The sequence below is a fragment of the Lynx canadensis genome, chromosome E1 (assembly GCF_007474595.2).
Source record: "Lynx canadensis isolate LIC74 chromosome E1, mLynCan4.pri.v2, whole genome shotgun sequence".
Lineage (NCBI taxonomy): Eukaryota > Metazoa > Chordata > Mammalia > Carnivora > Felidae > Lynx > Lynx canadensis.
In genome coordinates, this window is record NC_044316.2 from 11108704 (window position 1) to 11125703 (window position 17000).

At 54.0% G+C, this 17000-nt stretch overlaps 1 protein-coding gene across 3 annotated transcripts in view; it reads right to left on the minus strand.

Annotated features, from left to right (window-relative positions):
* Window positions 1–607: 607 nt before the first annotated feature.
* DRC3 (dynein regulatory complex subunit 3) overlaps window positions 608–17000 on the minus strand; it is a 34654-nt gene continuing 18261 nt past the window's right edge. For 2 of the 3 annotated variants that reach the window (XM_030296519.1, XM_030296518.1), the window contains exons 9-14: window positions 16022–16196; window positions 10565–10696; window positions 8218–8288; window positions 6249–6372; window positions 1251–1382; window positions 608–890 (exon numbers count right to left, since the gene is read on the minus strand). In XM_030296519.1, the coding sequence (XP_030152379.1) occupies window positions 777–890; window positions 1251–1382; window positions 6249–6372; window positions 8218–8288; window positions 10565–10696; window positions 16022–16196 (748 nt within the window). In that variant the 3' untranslated portion in view covers window positions 608–776. Of the gene's footprint in view, window positions 891–1250; window positions 1383–6248; window positions 6373–8217; window positions 8289–10564; window positions 10697–16021; window positions 16197–17000 lie in introns of those variants that run through there. The other variant, XM_030296520.1, reaches the window with a different exon arrangement.

Sequence of the window (17000 nt, forward strand, 5' to 3'; positions counted from 1 at the left end):
AAGCAGGAAGAATCCGAGAGTTTGGGCAGCAAAAGAGTCTGAGCCGCCTGTCCTGGTACCCGAGTAATTAAATGGCATCACCCCCCCTCGTGGAGGGGGTGCTTCTCCACACTTTCCACGTGCCCTCCCTGACCCCCTTGACCGTGCTCAGAGGAGGCACTGTTGTCGTACCCCCACCTCATAGACGAAGCTCAGGCTGCAGAGGTGATGGGGGAGGTCCAGCCCGTGCCCTTAACCTCCAGAGGGTACTCTGGTCCCCGCAGCCAACCTTAGAGCCACAGGGAGCCACGGCCTCTGCCTTGGGGGGCTGGCCCAGGCCCCAGGGCTATGCTGGGGTCTGCGGCCTCTGGCGTCACTCCTCAGCACGAGGAGAGAAGGGCTCAGACCATGTCGCCTCCTCCGCCTACTGCCGGCAGCCTGCCCTGGGCGCGTCAGAAACGGTGGGCACACAGCTGTCACCGGGCCCTGGCCAAGAGTCTCCTGGCTCACTGGCAGCCCCCTCAAGAGGTCGCTCTCAGTAGGCTGGCCAGTTGTTTGTCTTGGACTGTTTCTCCTGCTCAGGAACGAACGGGAATTCTGATTATTTTTTTAAAGACCGGAGAAAAGATGACATAATTCTTTATTTTTCTCTACCCTTCCCAGGGGTGGGGGAAGAATGGGGTTAGGAGGGTTCTGGGTTGAGAAATTCCCAGAAACGCTTCTGAGGCTGTCGGTCGCGTGAGTGTGCTCTTGGGCTGAGGGCTGTATCGGGAAGGACCGTCTGGGCTGGCGCGGCCCTAATCTATGATCTCGCTGCATTCCAGGTTGTCCAGCTCGTTCTGTACGTGGTCGACGTACTGATGGATCTCCTTCACGCGCCTGCGGTTTCTCATGATCTCATCCTTGTGGATCTGAGGGGTGAAACCAAAGCCCGAGGTCCTTAAGTCAGAGAACTCGCTTACGTTCTCTGAGTCCAATTTGGGGGAAAGGAAATCGTTCTTTGAAATGTGCATAGTTCCATCCGCATTTACTTTAAAGCCTCCTCGATCCACTTATCTGTGTCTTTGAGGCAGGAGTTAGGACGGGTTAGCACGGGGGTTTTTAAAGTCTGTGGGGGCAAACGCTGTCTTCAGTGTGGAATTCTGCCATCCTTAATCCTACTTTATTTCTTATTGCAAAGAGTCTGTGCTACCGGGGAAAGAGTTCCCCTTTCTCTCCGGCCGGTAGCTAGAGACCTGGGCACAGTGCGTATGTGATGTGCGTTCACTCACCGCGTCCACTAAGTGTGAGCACCAAGAGTTGGTCCGCGTCACCAGCTCATCTTCTCGATTGTCGATCTTCAGGAGGTGGAGGTCATGCGAGGTCCCAACAGCATTAACAATCGTGTCTTTGTCGACAAAAAGCTGGTGAGCGAGAAAGGTCAAGGGAGCGTGTGTCTCGTTACCACCCACCCCCCCCACCCCCGCCCCGGCACAAAGAGGGCCAGAGAGAAAACCAGCTGAGTGTCCCCTGGCTAGTGGAGGCAGCTGCTCAGCGCTGCTGAAGGTGGAGAACCCACCTTCGTGTCACAGCCCACCTTCCAGGGACAACGCCTCCTAGACCCGAGCAGCGGCGAATGTTATGGGGAAAGGGCCCACCATGGCGTCGACTTTGCAATGCTAGTTGGGAGTGTGTTTTCTTCAGGATGTCTGCTCTCACAATGGTTCTCTCTTGCTTACCCCCAAGTCTGACTCGCCTGAAACCGGCTGGTCAGGTGGGAAGCGTGAGTCTGGCTGAGGGGTCTCCAGGCTGCTCTGAGGACAGAGGGCCCTGTAAATCGATGCCTCTGCGCCCCATGTTGTCTCTCCATTGCCCCTCATGTTAGCCAGATTGAACCTTGGAGTACACTTGGGGCCTCCTGCCTTCTTGTTCCCGACCTTGTTTTCTGCCTTCTAAAAAGTTGTCGAAAAACGGGGCGCCTGGGTGGCTCAGTCGGTTAAGCGTCCAACTTCGGCTCAGGTCATGGTCTCGCGGTTTATGGGTCTGAGCCCCGTATCGGGCTCTGTGCTGACAACTTGGAGCCCCGAGCCTGCTTTGAATTCCGTGTCTCCCTCTCTCTCTCTGCCCCGACCCCACTTGTGCTGTCTCTCATAAAAAGTGTTTAAAAAAAATGTTTTAAAAGTTGTTGAAAATGACCACCCCTTACCAGGCCTGGCCGGTTTTAGGTGTCCACACTATAGCTCTTGTTGAAAATCAGGTGGAATCATTTCCCAGAGTAGGGCAAGGCTTCCAAAGCCTCAGCCAACAGTTGCCTCCACTTTGAAGGAAGGTACTTTGTGTAAGGCAGGGGACCTGAATGTTCTCCGTTGTAGAGCAGATAAATACTTGTTTGTTTGTTTTCTGTAATCTAGTAGTGGTTAACTTAATAGTCTCCAAAAATATGTTCTATGGAATCTTGAGATAAAAAACTTTTTCTTTGGCCGAATACATTTGGGAAAGCCTTGCACACCCTAGGCCCCTCCTGAATTTCACAGGGCGCACAACATTTTTCCAGAGAAGGCTCTGGAAAGTATAAACCCTTTTAACTTTGTCTCTCTTGGTTTGCCAGTTTATTTGGCCACAGGCTTCTTTTCAGAGTAATGCCTGTGAACACCTTGTGGGTTGGTGGTTTTCCATAGAATCCCATGTAGAAAAGCCCGGCTAGGGGCACCTGGGTGGCTCAGTCGGTTAAGCGTCCGACTTTGGCTCAGGTCATGATCTCGCGGTCCGTGAGTTCGAGCCCCGCGTCGGGCTCTGTGCTGACAGCTCAGAGCCTGGAGCCCATTTTAGATTCTGTGTCTCCTTCTCTCTCTGCCCCTCCCCCGTTCATGCTCTGTCTCTCTCTGTCTCAAAAATAAATAAACGTTAAAAAAAATTTAAAAAAAAAAAGAAAAGAAAAGCCCGGCTAGCTGAGGCAGGGAATGGGCACCTGGGGGACCGGCTAGCACGGCTACATGGGACAAATGACAAGAAGTTATCAAGATCTTCCTCTGTGCCTAGAGGCTCCCAGGCCAGACTCTGGGAAGGGCTCAAAGATGTGTACGCCCTTCCAGCCTGTCCTTCCAGCTTGAGGCAGCCTGTCCTGGAGCATGTCCTGATGACCTAGAAGTAGCTACAGCCACACTCACTCATCACAAGATGTTCCTGGTGGTTTTGAAAAATGGGTCAGGGGCCCCTGGGTGGCTCAGCCTGTTAAGCTTCCAACTTTGGCCCGGGTCGTGATCTCACGGCTCATGAGTTTGAACCCCTCATTGGGCTCTCCGATGTCTGCACAGATCCCGCTTTGGATCCTCTGTCTGCCCCCCCCGCCCCCACCTCCGCCTCTCCCCCTGCTTGTGCTCTCTCAAAAATAAACAAACCTTATACAAAAATGGGCCGTAGCTGGTCTCTAAGCCAAGGGGAGACGTCGTCCCCCCACCCTCTGAGTTTGGATATGTAGAATATGCTTTGGGAACTGTGGAAGTAAAAGTCTGCTTAGAAACTGATGAAGTTAGAACTGGTCATGAAGAACTGTGGCATTTGTAGAATACAAATCAAAGGAATCTGGTTTAAAGAAAGGATTTTGAAATGCAAGTTGCAGGACGCCTGAGTGGCTCAGTCAGTCGAGCATCCGACTTGATTTCAGCTCAGGTCATGGCCTTGCAGTTCGTGCGTTTGAGCCCGTGTCGGGCTGTGTGCTGACAGTGTGGAGCCTGCTTGGGATTCTCTCTTTCCCTCTCTCTGCTCCTCCCCTGCTTGTGCTCTTCTGTGTGCACACGTGCGCGCGTGCTCTCTCTCTCTCAAAATAAATAAGCAAACATTTTCAAAAATTAAAATGCAAGTTGTTTCTGGACCTCGGGTGTCCTGGAGTAACTGGGGTGATGGCTGTATCAGTTTGCCCTCTCAGAATACTTCTTAGGGGTAGAGTATTCCAGATTCCCCTCGCGGCCCCTCGTAGCTAGACGCCACACGGCTGTTCAGAGCCCCGGAGCGAGTCTGACCTCCTTCTGCCCCCTAAACGTGGCAGTGGCTCATCGCAGCACGAGGCTGAGTGCCCTCGGCCCTGGTGGAGGGGAGCAGCGGCGTGTGCTTGCTGCCACGCTGACCTCGCCACGGGCAGCCGTGGCTCCAGCGCCCCTCCCGCCCCCTCCCTCCAGGCTTGCTCCTGGAGCACGCACGCGCCTTCTGCCTTTCCTTCCAAAGCAGTGAAGGACTTCAAAAGACAGATTTGGCCCGAACTTCGGCAAGAGCTGATCACAATCACTCAACTGGATGAGAGGAGTTTTAAAGAGATAAACAACGTCATCGGTGGGACTTTGAGCCGTGATATGCTCACTGATAATTAGATAAGAGAAGCCAGATCCTTTCTTGGGTACGTCCCTGTCTTGCTACAGGCTCTGAATCACACTGCCTGTGTTCAGATCAACTCTACCGCTTCTACTCTGCGTGTCCTCGGGCAGGTTACTCTCCTCTCGATGCCTCAGTTTTTTCATCTGTAAAAGGGAACCATAATGGTACCCATTTTACCGTGTTGATGTGGAGATTGAAAGAGCAAATATGTTGCGTGGGGCTTCTCAGACAGCTGGCCCCCGGGAGGCCCTCGGTAAATGTCAGCTGTTTGTTGTTATTGTTACTTTTTACAGTCAGGGCATCCCTTTTTCCCCCCCTGCCGACAGTCCAGCCTGCTTGTTTCCGGGCCACTGAGTTTCGGGGCCCTTCTTTTTCTGTGCGTCTCAGTTATTAGGGAGGGATTTTTCGTTCCTGCACCCACGAGGTGTCACGGCCCTGGGAGCCATGCCGTGAGGGAACGGCATGACCCCTCCCTCGGTGGTCCATCTGGGGGATAGCAGAGTGGGCTCTTGGGGGCAGCGTTATTTCAGGGCTCAGGGAAAATGACATCTTCTTGTGTCTGGTCAACAACAGCAGTTGGCAGGTGTTTGGGGAGGCCCCGCCCCTGTGCCACTGAGCTAGGTGTTTGTCTCTGTCCTGGACAGAGGCTGTGGGCGTCGGGACTGCCGGGCTCTGTCTGCGGGGCTCAGCCAGCACCGACAGAGCGGGGCTTGGAGAACTCCCGGCACTTGGGCTGAGCTGCGGCAGCCGTGCCGGGCGCCCTCGCTGGCACCGGGGAGGTACATGCTGGAGAAGATGCCACCCCTGCCTTCCCTGCGAGCCTGCATCTGCTGTGAATGGTCACAGAAGCGAATCAACACAAGCGCGAGAGCCTGAAATTGTAATAAGCTCTCTGACAACGACGGACGGGGTGTGTGATAGAGAGACGGAGATTCTCCAGGGAAGTGACGAGGGAAGGCCCCTCCAAGGAGCTGCCATTTGAGCGGAGAGCTGAACAGGGACGAGCCAGACACCTGGAGACCTGAGGGAAGGGCATGTCTGCTGGGTGGAATATCAAACGAAAGGAGCGAGGCGGGGAGCAAGGGCGCGAGGGGAGGAGGCCGCTGAGGCAGGCGGGCCAGGCATGAGGGTCTGGTGCACTACAGCGAAGTGCTTACTCCAAGGGTCACGGGAGGCCGTTAGAGCGTGCTGTGCAAAGGCACAAAATGATGTGGTTTTCCAAGGCTCTCTGGCTGCCGCCTGGAGAACAGCCTGTAGGAAGGCAGTGAGGAGGCCAGCGGTCCCCGCAAAGGACAATGTGGCTTGACTGGGTGGTAAATGCAGATGAGACAAGCGCCACCACTGGACCCCAACGCAGGGGACCCAGGGAGCGCCCTAGGTGAGCAGACCCACGAGCTCTGGCTGACGGCTGATCTGGGACTACGCATCACCAAAAGTGCTGGTAGAGGGTGGGAGGGGCGACATGCCGGATCAGAAACGGTGCTGCCCATCGCAGACACTCAAGGGTTAGGAAAACCTGCGGGGGAAATCTCAGAACTTAACCTCTATTTGCAACTGCCTCTCTTGGAAACTGCCAGAAGCCCCGCAGAAACGACCTTTTGGAAACCAACCTGTCGGTAAGTTGAAACCACTTCATTATCATGAGCTCCTCTTTAGTCGGGCCCCACTGAGCACCCAAGGTTGTTCTATTTGTTGGCCTATTTCATCTGCCAACCACCCTGCCAAGGGCATCATTGTCCCTTCTGCAGGTGGGGAAGCTGAGGCTCTGGGCCCCACCGCATCTGTCTGGCTTCTGTGCCAGTCAGCCTGGGGGGAGCGGTGGGGGCGGGGGAGGGGGGTGTCAGCCCCGCCCACCACCTTCTGCGGGCCCACTGTGCCCGAGCCCCGCCCACCGCAGCCACAGCCCCGCCCACAGTGCTCACAGCGCGCACGTCGTAGGGCAGGTTCTCGTCGAGCTCACCCTTCAGTATCTTCTCGAGGGTATTGATGGAGATCTCCAGGAGCTTCTCGTGGTGGTGGTTCTCCAGGTCCCGGCACTGAGCCATCGTGCAGGCAAGTTAAGCAAAGGCCAGGGATCGGAGCAGACCAGGCGCGTCCCCACCCTCAGACCCTCAGACCCTCAAACCGCACGTCTGCAGACCCTCAGAGGGGGGGCCGTTTCCTCCAGGCAAGAACGGACGTTGAAGGGTGGAGGGGCACACCTGGAGGTGCCAATGCATCACCTCCTTCACAGCCAGTGGTACACATGCACGAAATCCCAGGGCCATCCTGATCCCCACTCCCCCGCCCCCCCAATCAACACTCACACACCTGCTCACCACTGACCCTTGGCGCTGGTTCTCTCAGAGCCTCTCCATCCAACACCTCTCTCCCTGCCACCGCCTCCTGACTGGACAGCAAAGAGCTGGTCTTTCCGCTCTAGCCTTTTCTCCCAACAGCAGCCAGCACGCTCTTAAACATAGGTAACCGGACCTCATCCCTCCCATGCTATGGCTCTCCAGGAACTTCCCCACTCTCTCTTGTGGCCTAAAGACCCCGTCTTAGAACTGGATCTCTGTGACCCATCCTCAAGGCCTTTGCACAGGCTGCCTCTTCTGCCTGGGATGTCCTCCCCACTTTTCTGCCTTGTCCCTCTGGCCCACACTCAGGTTCTCAGTGGACCCTCCCTCAGGGAGGCTCCTGGCCCTGATCTCTGTGTGGGCTGCGCACTTACTGCCTCCGTAACTCTGTCTCCTTGCACGACTGTGGACCCAGAAAGGTAGGACTAGGAGGCTACTTCTGGGGTAGAGCATAGCAGTTTGTCCCCTACACGGCAGGGCCCTGAATTCAGGTAGCAGAAAGGTTGGTCATGCCCTAAATGCTCTAACTAACCCTGACATTTAACCTGACGATCTCATTCTAAATGATTTGTCACTATCTGTCCCAAATACTGCGGGAGACCTGTGTGTGTGTGTACCTGCGACATAGGAAGCAGACAGGGATTCTGGGGTGTGGTCTCTCTGTGAACATCCCTCCTTTGAGAACAAATACGCCAGGCCTTATACTGCACTCGATGGGGCCCCACACAGCAAGCCCGGTAGGTATCCAAACCCTTACGCTAACAAGGCATCATTGTTCTGAGAGATGGGAAACTCCCTCAGACCCTGTGGAACATTCTTTGAACATTCCAAGTAGTTGCCAAATCTCCATCTTTTGAAGGTGAGCTTTTTCTGTGGTGACAAACTAGAGGATTTCTATTCCTCTAACGTCACAGGTCGAGATTCCCACTAAATGGGGTCCTGTGATGGGGTGGATATCATCCTGGTACAGGTATAGATCTTTCTGTACATCAGACTGGGGCTCAGGTATTTCTGGCAAAAAGTGAAGTATTCTAAAGTACGGACTTTTTGGCCATCTCTGCCAACATGTTTAGGGCCCTGGTGGCAGTGGGAGGGGGTAGGTGTGATCCCAAAGGTGGCTACCTGGAAGGGGACCACTTATTTGCATCCTGCTTAGTTGGTGAAAAAGCTTTAACCCTTCTCTGCCTTGTGTTTAAAATGCAGGTGCTGGGGCGCCTGGGTGGCTCAGTCGGTTGAGCGGCCGACTTCAGCTCAGGTCATGATCTCACAGCTCATGAGTTCGAGCCCCGCGTCGGGTTCTGTGCCGACAGCTCAGAACCTGGAGCCTGCTTCGGATTCTGTGTCTCCCTCTCTCTCTGCCCCTACCCAACTCGTGCTCTGTCTCTGTCTGTCTCTCAAAAATAAATAAACATTAAAAAAAATAAAATAAAAAATAAAATGCAGGTGCTTCTCCTCTGGCTCCCCTGGAGGCAGGGGGAGCCCAGGTGTGGGCCAGGATAACCCCACGAGCCAGTAGCGTCTCCCCATGGGGGGTCATCTGGAAAAAGGATATAGGCTTTGGACGTTTTCAATAAAGAGTGCCACCAAGTCCATGATGTTCCTTTCAAATGTGTTTATAGTCTCCTGGAAATGATAAAGAGCACAGTTAACATGAATATTTTTTTTTTTTTATTTTTTTTAAATTTTTTTTTCAACGTTTATTTATTTTTGGGACAGAGAGAGACAGAGCATGAACGGGGGAGGGGCAGAGAGAGAGGGAGACACAGAATCGGAAACAGGCTCCAGGCTCTGAGCCATCAGCCCAGAGCCCGACGCGGGGCTCGAACTCACGGACCGCGAGATCGTGACCTGGCTGAAGTCGGACGCTTAACCGACTGCGCCACCCAGGCGCCCCAACATGAATATTTAGACATGAACTTGACTGACCTAGCATCAGAGCAAAAGGCACTCCTTAGAACTTAGCAGGTGCCTGCTTTACTCACAGACCTTCAGGGCAAAGACCAACCACCCTGACCTTCCCAGGTAGATGCCACGAATGCCCTCTCTCCTGACCTCTTTCTCACAGCTGCATTACTCTCCAGCCGTTTCACCTTTCTCACTCCCCCACAAGGTTTAATGCAAAGCTTCCTCCGGGCCTTTGCACGTGCTGGTCCCTTTGCCAGGAACACTTGTCCGGGTCCCGCCCCCCGTAACCCTCACGTACACACATAGAGCTAGCCCCCTTCCTTTGGGCTTCTCGATGATGGCATCTATCCATCACTTCCAGAGAAACAGGGGAGAGAGTTGCTGAGAGACTGCCTGGATCAGTATCCCAGCTCCACCACTGTGTTTAAATGTCCTTGGGGCTCAACATCCTCATCTGTGAAATGGGTTTCCTTTGTAGTCCCCGTCTCATGGAGTTGTGACGTTTACATGAGTTACTTCACACGACATGCTTTGCCAGGTGCCTTGGTGATGCTGGCTGCTGCCCCAGACCTGTCACCATCAGTGTGGCTGTCTGCATGCCTACCACCTCTCTCCGAGGCACCCTGCACTGCTGCCCCCCAGGGCTTAGCTGCCCCCCAGGGCTGAAATGGGACTTGAGTGAGGGAGCAATGGAAGAGGTGATGTGAGGCCTGCTCCCCTGTGAGCCCCAGGCCAGGCCATGCCCCTGATCTAGCACAGACTCCCGGGGCTACAGGGTGGGCCGAGGGCCCCGGGGAATCTACAGCAGTCCGACCCCTGTCTGCAGGCCGAGCCAATTACACATGTTTCAAATGTGTGTGTAAGCACTGTTGTAATGAATAAAAATGGGGTCGTTAGAAAGCATGACTGCACCTTAGAGCTTTTTGGCTGCTTGGTGACACAAGTACGACCGACCATGTACAGATCTGGGGACTTTGGGGACGCTGCAATGGGGATCTCCCTGCATGAAAAGGCTGGGAGCCGCTGCCTAAGCCTCCCCCGCCGCTTGCGAGCTGCTTCCTGCAGCGCTTGAGCGCTCCCGCCGGGAGCCGACACCTGCCATGTGACGTGATGGGGAGATCTATCCCTGTCTGAGGTGTCCCTTGACATGTGAGGGATTGATTAGGCGCGACCTCTTGGCCCGACCACGGCAGCATCCAATGAGGTTTGATTCATCACAGCCTTCGGAGGCCCCGGCCTGGGCTGCCTTGTGAACACACAAGGCACTCTGGCTGCTAAGGAATTTTAGAGAGAGGTGCTCTGCATTTCCGCTGCTTCGTGCTGAATCGCAGGCTCCGCGCGCGGCCCTGAGATGCGGCAAATACACACTGCAATGCGGAGGAGCCTTTGTTTGTCCCAGAGTGGGGGCCTACTTTGTCTTTCAAGCACCCGGATGACTCCTGGGGTCTAAACAGAAATAGCTCTCCCTGCTGAGGCTCTGGGTGCTTCCAGGATAGGGGGTACATTCCAGAGGAATGAGCTCACCTCTACATGTGGGCGTGAGAATCAACTGCAATCTAAGTGACTGAAATATATTAAAAGCAAACACAGGACGGATGAGCAAAGAAAGCTTTAGTCCGCCGTGCTGAGTCACACAGCAGAGGAGCGCCTGGGAGGGCTCCAGCTAAAATACCATTCGGGGGCACCCGGGTGGCCCAGTTGGTTAAGCATCAGACTTCAGCTCAGGTCACGATCTCACCGTTGGTGAGTTCAAGCCCCGCACGGGGCTCTGTGCCGTTAGTGCAGAGCCCGCTTCAGATCTTCTGTCTCCCTCTTTCTCTGCCCCTCGCTTGCTTGCGCTGTCTCTCTCCAAAATAAAATGAACATTCAAAAAATAATTATGAAAAAAACAATAAAATAAAGTACGGTTTTGCCACTGAATCCACTACGTTCTCGCAAAGGAGACTGGCAGGGCGCGATCGCATCACACCTGGGCCCCAGGGGCTCAGCCTCACCTCCAGCTGCTCTACCAACTGCATCTCCAGTGTCATGAGCATGTCGAACAGCTCAGTGATGTCCTTGCTGTGTTCCGCTACCTTCATCTCAAGGTTGGTCACTTCGGACTCATCTCGAATGGCATTTAAACTCTGGAAACAAAAGCCTGGGTTTTAGGAATCCACAACTAAGCGTAATTAGTTAATGACAGGCGACGATCGGTTTTGTGGGTACAAATGTGGACTCTGGGCTTGGCCTGTCCACGTTCAAGTGTCGGCTCTGCCATTTGTCAGCTTTGTGGACTTGTGGAAGCTACTCACCCTCCCCATGCCTCGAGGCAGGTACAGCAGATGCCAGCACTAGTCAGTGAGCTCTCGGTCCACGTTAGCTCGGGTTTTCATTAGTGGTGGCTGGGCTGGGTGGAAGGAGCGATGGCTTCAGAGTCAGGTGAACCTGAATTCGAATCCTGTCTGGGTCACTTATCAGCAGTGTGACCTTGAATGAGCCACCTCCACTCTCTAAGCTTCGGTTTCCTTATGTAAAGTGGGACAGAGGTGTGTGTCACAACGTTGTGGGGATTTAGCAGTGTGTATGAACTCTTGGTTCACGGTGGGGCCTCGGCTAACAGAGTCCAATACAAGGTCCACAGCAGGCACAGGGAGACAGAGAGACACTGGAAATGTAAGACAGAGCCAGTCTTTAGGAAACCAGTTGGACCCACAGAGCACCCCACTGAGCAAGGGGATGCCAGTGGTGAACAGATGCTAGGCCCCTTGGAATGAGAGGATGCTCACAGGCCGGAAAACACCCTGGGGTCCAAGCCTGGCACTGAATCCCAGACACTCACTAACAAAGGTCCTGGGGACTCGGCCATCAGGTGCACTGTCAACTTGTTTCTGTTGATATATGGTATTATTATTTTTAATGTTTATTTTTGAGAGAGAGAGAGAGAGAGCAAGAGAGGGACAGAGAGAGGCGGGGAGGAACAGAATCCGACGCAGGCTCCAGGCTCTGAGCTGTCTGCACAGACAGCTTGAAATCACAAACCGTGAGATCACGACCTGAGCTGAAATTGGACGCTTAACCAACTGAGCCACCCAGGTGCCCTGATGTATGGTATCAGTTGGGAAGGAGGACAGAGTACCTTGGCACGATTCGGTGTGATGAATGATATTTATAATAATGGTTACCCCGTCTGGAGAAAAATCAGGCTCAATCCCTACCTCGAACCTTACATGAAAACAAATTTCCCACAGAGTGAAGATTTAAACATACAAAGTGAAGCCATACAGTCCTAGAAGGAAAAGCAGACGGACTTTAATAAATAATCTCAGAGTAGAGAAGTCCTTTCTAAGTATAACCAGAAAAAAGACTGATAGGTTGTACTACGTAAAATGTGTAGAAATTTTGAATAGCAAAAGCACCATAGACAAAAAAACGACACGATAAACAACAAAGTGGGAAACATATTTGCAACTCATTTCACTGACACAGGGCTAATTTCTCAATCTATAAAGAGCTTGTACAAAGTAATGATTTCTTTTTAAAGAAAGAGATATAGATCAAAAACCAAACAGAAAAAAAATGGATTAGGGCGTATTAGAAGAACAAAGAGTTCACAGAAAAAGAAATAAAAATGTTTAGAGGAGCCTGGGTGGTTCAGTCGGTTAAGTGTCCGACTCTTGATTTCGGCTCAGGTCACGATCTCATGGTTCGTGAGTTCGAGCCCTGCATTGGGTTCTGCGCTGGCAATGTGGAGCCTGCTTGGGATTCTCTCTCTCCTTCTCTCTCTCTCTCAAGATAAATACACTAAAAAAAAAAAAAAGAAAAGAAAAGAAATACAAATGTTTATAAAACATGCAATGCTTATCCTCACTTAAGGGAAAATAAACACATGCTCCAAGTGTGCCAGACTGGCAGAGACGAGGAAGCCTGAGAGCACCGGTCTGACAAGGAGCAGGCCGAGGGGCAGAAGCCACGGCCTCCGCGGAGCACGGCTGAGCAGTAACTGATAAGAGCAGCAATACCCAGGTCTACCTCTGGGACTTCATCCTACAGATCAGACTCGTGCCAACTTACCCACTGCAACACTGCTTGAAAGAGCGAAAGAATGGAAAAGAATGAATTGTCCGTCAGCAGGGACTGGGTTAATAAATCATGGCTCATCCATGCAATGAGAGATGTTACAACTATTTTTTTTTAACGTTTATTTTTGAGACAGGGAGAGACAGCATGAATGGGGGAGGGTCAGAGAGAGAGGGAGACACAGAATTTGAAACAGGCTCCAGGCTCTGAGCTGTCAGCACAGAGCCTGATGCGGGGCTCGAACTCACGGACCGCGAGATCATGACCTGAGCCGAAGTCGGATGCTTAACCGACTGAGCCACCCAGGTGCCTGGAGATGTTACAACTATTAAAAAAGAAGGCGATTCGAGTTTTGGAAGGATCTCTAAGCTGCATAGATAAAAAAGCAAAGGGCAAAACAGCATGGTACACTTTCATCACACACACACACACACACACACACACACACACACACATGCACAGAAGGGTTGGACTGACTGTACCCAACCCCCATCTACATTTGTCATTCTGTGCCCATGCTTAGACATGCATTACCTATCTAGAGACTGCCCGTCACAATTTTACGCCTGCTCTGCTCCCCACCTGTCCTCCCCCCCCCCCCCACAGTTCTGGGAGGCGGTTACGTCCATTTCTCTAATGAGGAAACGGAAGCCAGCAGAGGGTCACCAGTGAGGGGTCCATGTGAGCATTCTGCCGACCCGCTGACCCCAAGCCGTGCCCCGCTGGGCACCAGGAGGAGGTGCTGAAGGACCCTGGTCTAGTGGGTGTGGCAGGAGGGGGATAGGACAAGATCAAGAGGTCCTGTGAGGAAAGAGAACTGGGGCCTCAGGCCGACAGAGTCCTGTGAACTTCTAAGACAGCGGGCTCAGCTTGGGCTGAGCAGGAGGCACCTAGGAAGCTCTGGAAAATCCCAGTGCCGTGCCACACCCCCTGAGCTGGGGAGTCAGCCCCAGCCCTGTGGGGTCCCTGTGGACTCTGGTGTGTGGGCTGCACGAAACCACTGCTCTAGGCTCTAGGAGAGGGGCGCTCAGGGTAGTCTGCTCATCCCAGGCAGCCTTTGAGGATGTCGCCATTATGGGGGCCGTGGGGCCCGGTGCCTCAGAAGCCAGGGGAGCCGGCCTGCTCCGAAGAACTACCCCCTGAACGTTAGGAAGTCAGGCTTGGCGCCAGCAAGAGCACAGCACTGGCGGTAGCCTGGTCCAGGTCCTGCTTCTCCAGGGGGATGTGTTGCTGAGGGGGCCGGGCCCAGGCCTGGGAGGAGCCTGCTGGCTGGCGTCCAGGCCTCCCAAATCCAGTGGCTGCAGGCACCAGATAAGAAATGTCATGGAGGGGGCGCCAGGGTGGCTCAGTCGGCTAAGCGTCTGACTTCGGCTCAGATCATGATCTCACAGTTCATGAGTTCGAGCCCCGTGTCAGGCTGTATGCTGCCAGCTCAGAGCCTGGAGCCTGCTTCGGATTCTGTGTCTCCCCCACCCCCTCTCTGCCCCTCTCCCCGACTCATGCTCTGTCTCTGTCTCTCTCGAAATAAATAAACATTTAAAAAAAAAAAAAGAGGAAGAAGAAGAAGAAAAAAAAAGAAACCTCAGGGAGGATGTGCCGGACAGGGTCCAGGAGGACTGGAGACGTGGCCTGTCCAGAGGGGACAACTGCCACTGAGGCCCTGCTGACAAGTGCCTCCACAGAAGCTGGCAACCACAATTTTTCTGTGAAATCTTCCCATTTTTAACGTCAGCAGGATGTTCAAAACGTTTTAAAATCCTCTGCAGGCCAAATAAAACACATATGTGAGCCAAACGTGTTCTTCTGCTGACAGGCTTGAACTTCTGGGTGAATGCAGTCACACCCCACCCTAAAACATAAGGAGGAGGGTCTTGAGGGTTAAGTCGCACAGAATGTGAGGTCGTTGGTGAGGCCGATGAGACGAGACCGGGGAACGGGGAGTGAGGAGGGCCGGGAAGCATCTGGGAGCTCATCGCCAACCCTATTATATCTGAACGTGCATTATCTGGGGAATTTTGCTTGACCTTAAACTAAGAGTTCTCAACCAGACGGTGCTTCGTGGGTTCCTTGAAGCCCCTGACACAGCAGGCGAGTGCCCACATCCTCGGTGTATGTGGACAGTTTTTTGAGGAGAAAGAAAGTCCATAGCTTTCCTTAGAGTCTCACGAAGATCTGTGACTTAGAACAAGAACCCATCTTTATTTTTTTTTTTTTATTATTTTTTTTAACGTTTATTTATTTTTGGGACAGAGAGAGACAGAGCATCAACAGGGGAGGGGCAGAGAGAGAGGGAGACACAGAATCGGAAACAGGCTCCAGGCTCTGAGCCATCAGCCCAGAGCCTGACGCGGGGCTCGAACTCACAGACAGCGAGATCGTGACCTGGCTGAAGTCGGACGCTTAACCGACTGCGCCACCCAGGCGCCCCAAGAACCCATCTTTAAAAATAATGCTAACTAGGGGCACCCGGGTGGCTCAGTGGGTTGAACATCTGGGTTCGGCTCAGGCCATGATCTGCAGGTTGGGGAGTCGGAGGCCCGCATCGAGCTCGCTGCCGTCAGCCTGTCCGCACAGAGCCCACTTCCGATCCTCTGTCTCTCCTCGCTCTGCCCCTCCCCCACTTGCACTCTCTCAAAAATAAACATTAAATAAAATAAACATGATGCTAACGAAAAGAAGCAAGTCCCACCAAGCGCACATGGCCCTGAGTGGCCTGGGTCCAGCAGGTCCCGAACGACCGAGGCCTGCTCGCTCAGGTGGAATGCCCTTCCTCCACCACCCCTGGCTCATTTCTCTTTGTCCTGTGAGCCTCAGCCTGAGTTAAGGTCCCTCCAGCAACTCCCAGAGGCTCCCTGGGCTCCCCTCCAGTGTCGTACTGACCACCGCAACGGGGAGGGCCCAGGTCTGCACCCCACACCACATGGGAGCTCGCCGAGGGCAGGAGCCACGGCCAGCATTGGTCTGGCTGCCCAGAGCCAGGCACCGAGCGGAGGCTCAGAAAATGTCTGCTAAACGAACGAATGAACCAAAGCAAAGTAGCAGTTCTTGACGTTGCTAATAACAGGAGCGACAACGCGAACACCATTGTTGACAGTAAGGATGACACCGCCTTAGCCCCCAGGGGCGTTTTAGGTGAAGGGGACCCACAGGCGTCACCCTGGGCCAGCTCTGGCATGGTGCTGGAGTTGTGGTTGGTGGCACCGGTGGAAGGCTAAACCCTTGGCTCTACCACTGAGCTGGGTGATTTCTGGCAAACAGGGACAGTGACCGCGGGTCTTAGGGGTCGTCAGAGGTAGAGGGTGTGCAGCCCCTCCAGTGGGGCCAGGCCCGCGGGGTGGGGTCAGCATCTGGAGCAGGAAGCAGGGAGGGGACACGGGAGGGGCGGAGCCTACCAGCAAGTGCGCCTCCTCGAACTTGGCAATCCTGCGTTTACCCTGCTCCCGATTTTCCTGGATGGCCTCCTGGACACACTCATTGAAGGTGTCAAGCTCCACTTTGCGCATCTCCTGCTGTTTCAGGCCATATTCGAAGATGTTCAGGCAGATGATGACGAATTTGTCCTTGTAGGTGAGGCCATTAAGGAAGCTGTCTTGGGGGCAGGCTGCTGGGAGGATGCAGGTCGAGGGTGGTGGCAGCTCCTGGCACAGGGCCGGGAGTTGAGATTTGGAGTCTAATGTGGTGCTGGGGCATCCCTATCCTCACCGTGAGGGACTGGTCTCGGGAAGGAGGCAGGGGCCATGGGGGGGAAGCTACAGAGCAGAAGAGAGACATGCTAAGAAAGGCCCCAGGAGAGGCATCCTGGGCACCCAAAGGGGCCGGGGAGGGGCTGGGAGCCCAGGCGGAGCCAGCCCCAGCCAGCGAGCTGGGCAGTGTATGTTTCTGTCTCTGCCGTGATATCTAGGGGACCTTTGTTGGGCTCCTGTCTTTGTGCTCAGCTGTTGCAGGGGCGCCGAGGGAGCCTGCGAAGGTCAGGGGACCACAGGCTGGACGCAGAGAGGTCCGGGTTCAAGTCCTGGCTCTGCTGCTCCTCCTCTCTGGCAAGCCACTTCACCTGCCTGGACTTGGGCTTCCTCACCTGCAGCATGGAGTCCTTGAGGTCAGGCAGGCGCTACGGCCCAGATGTGAGCCCAGGTCACCCAGCTGGGGGATGGCAGAGCCAGGCCGGGAGCCCGTCAGTCTGGCCTAGAGCCCTGATTGTCACCTTCTGCTTTGCCTCACACCCTCTCCATCCCCTCCCCCACCCTTTCCAAAACGTTGAGTTTTTAAGAGAAAGTTTCTTTCTATCCAGTGATGGCGGCTCCACAGACATACTGTGTGACTCGTTGCCAGTCTCAGCGCTAATTCAGTCTGTTGTGAGTCTAACCTGAGTCC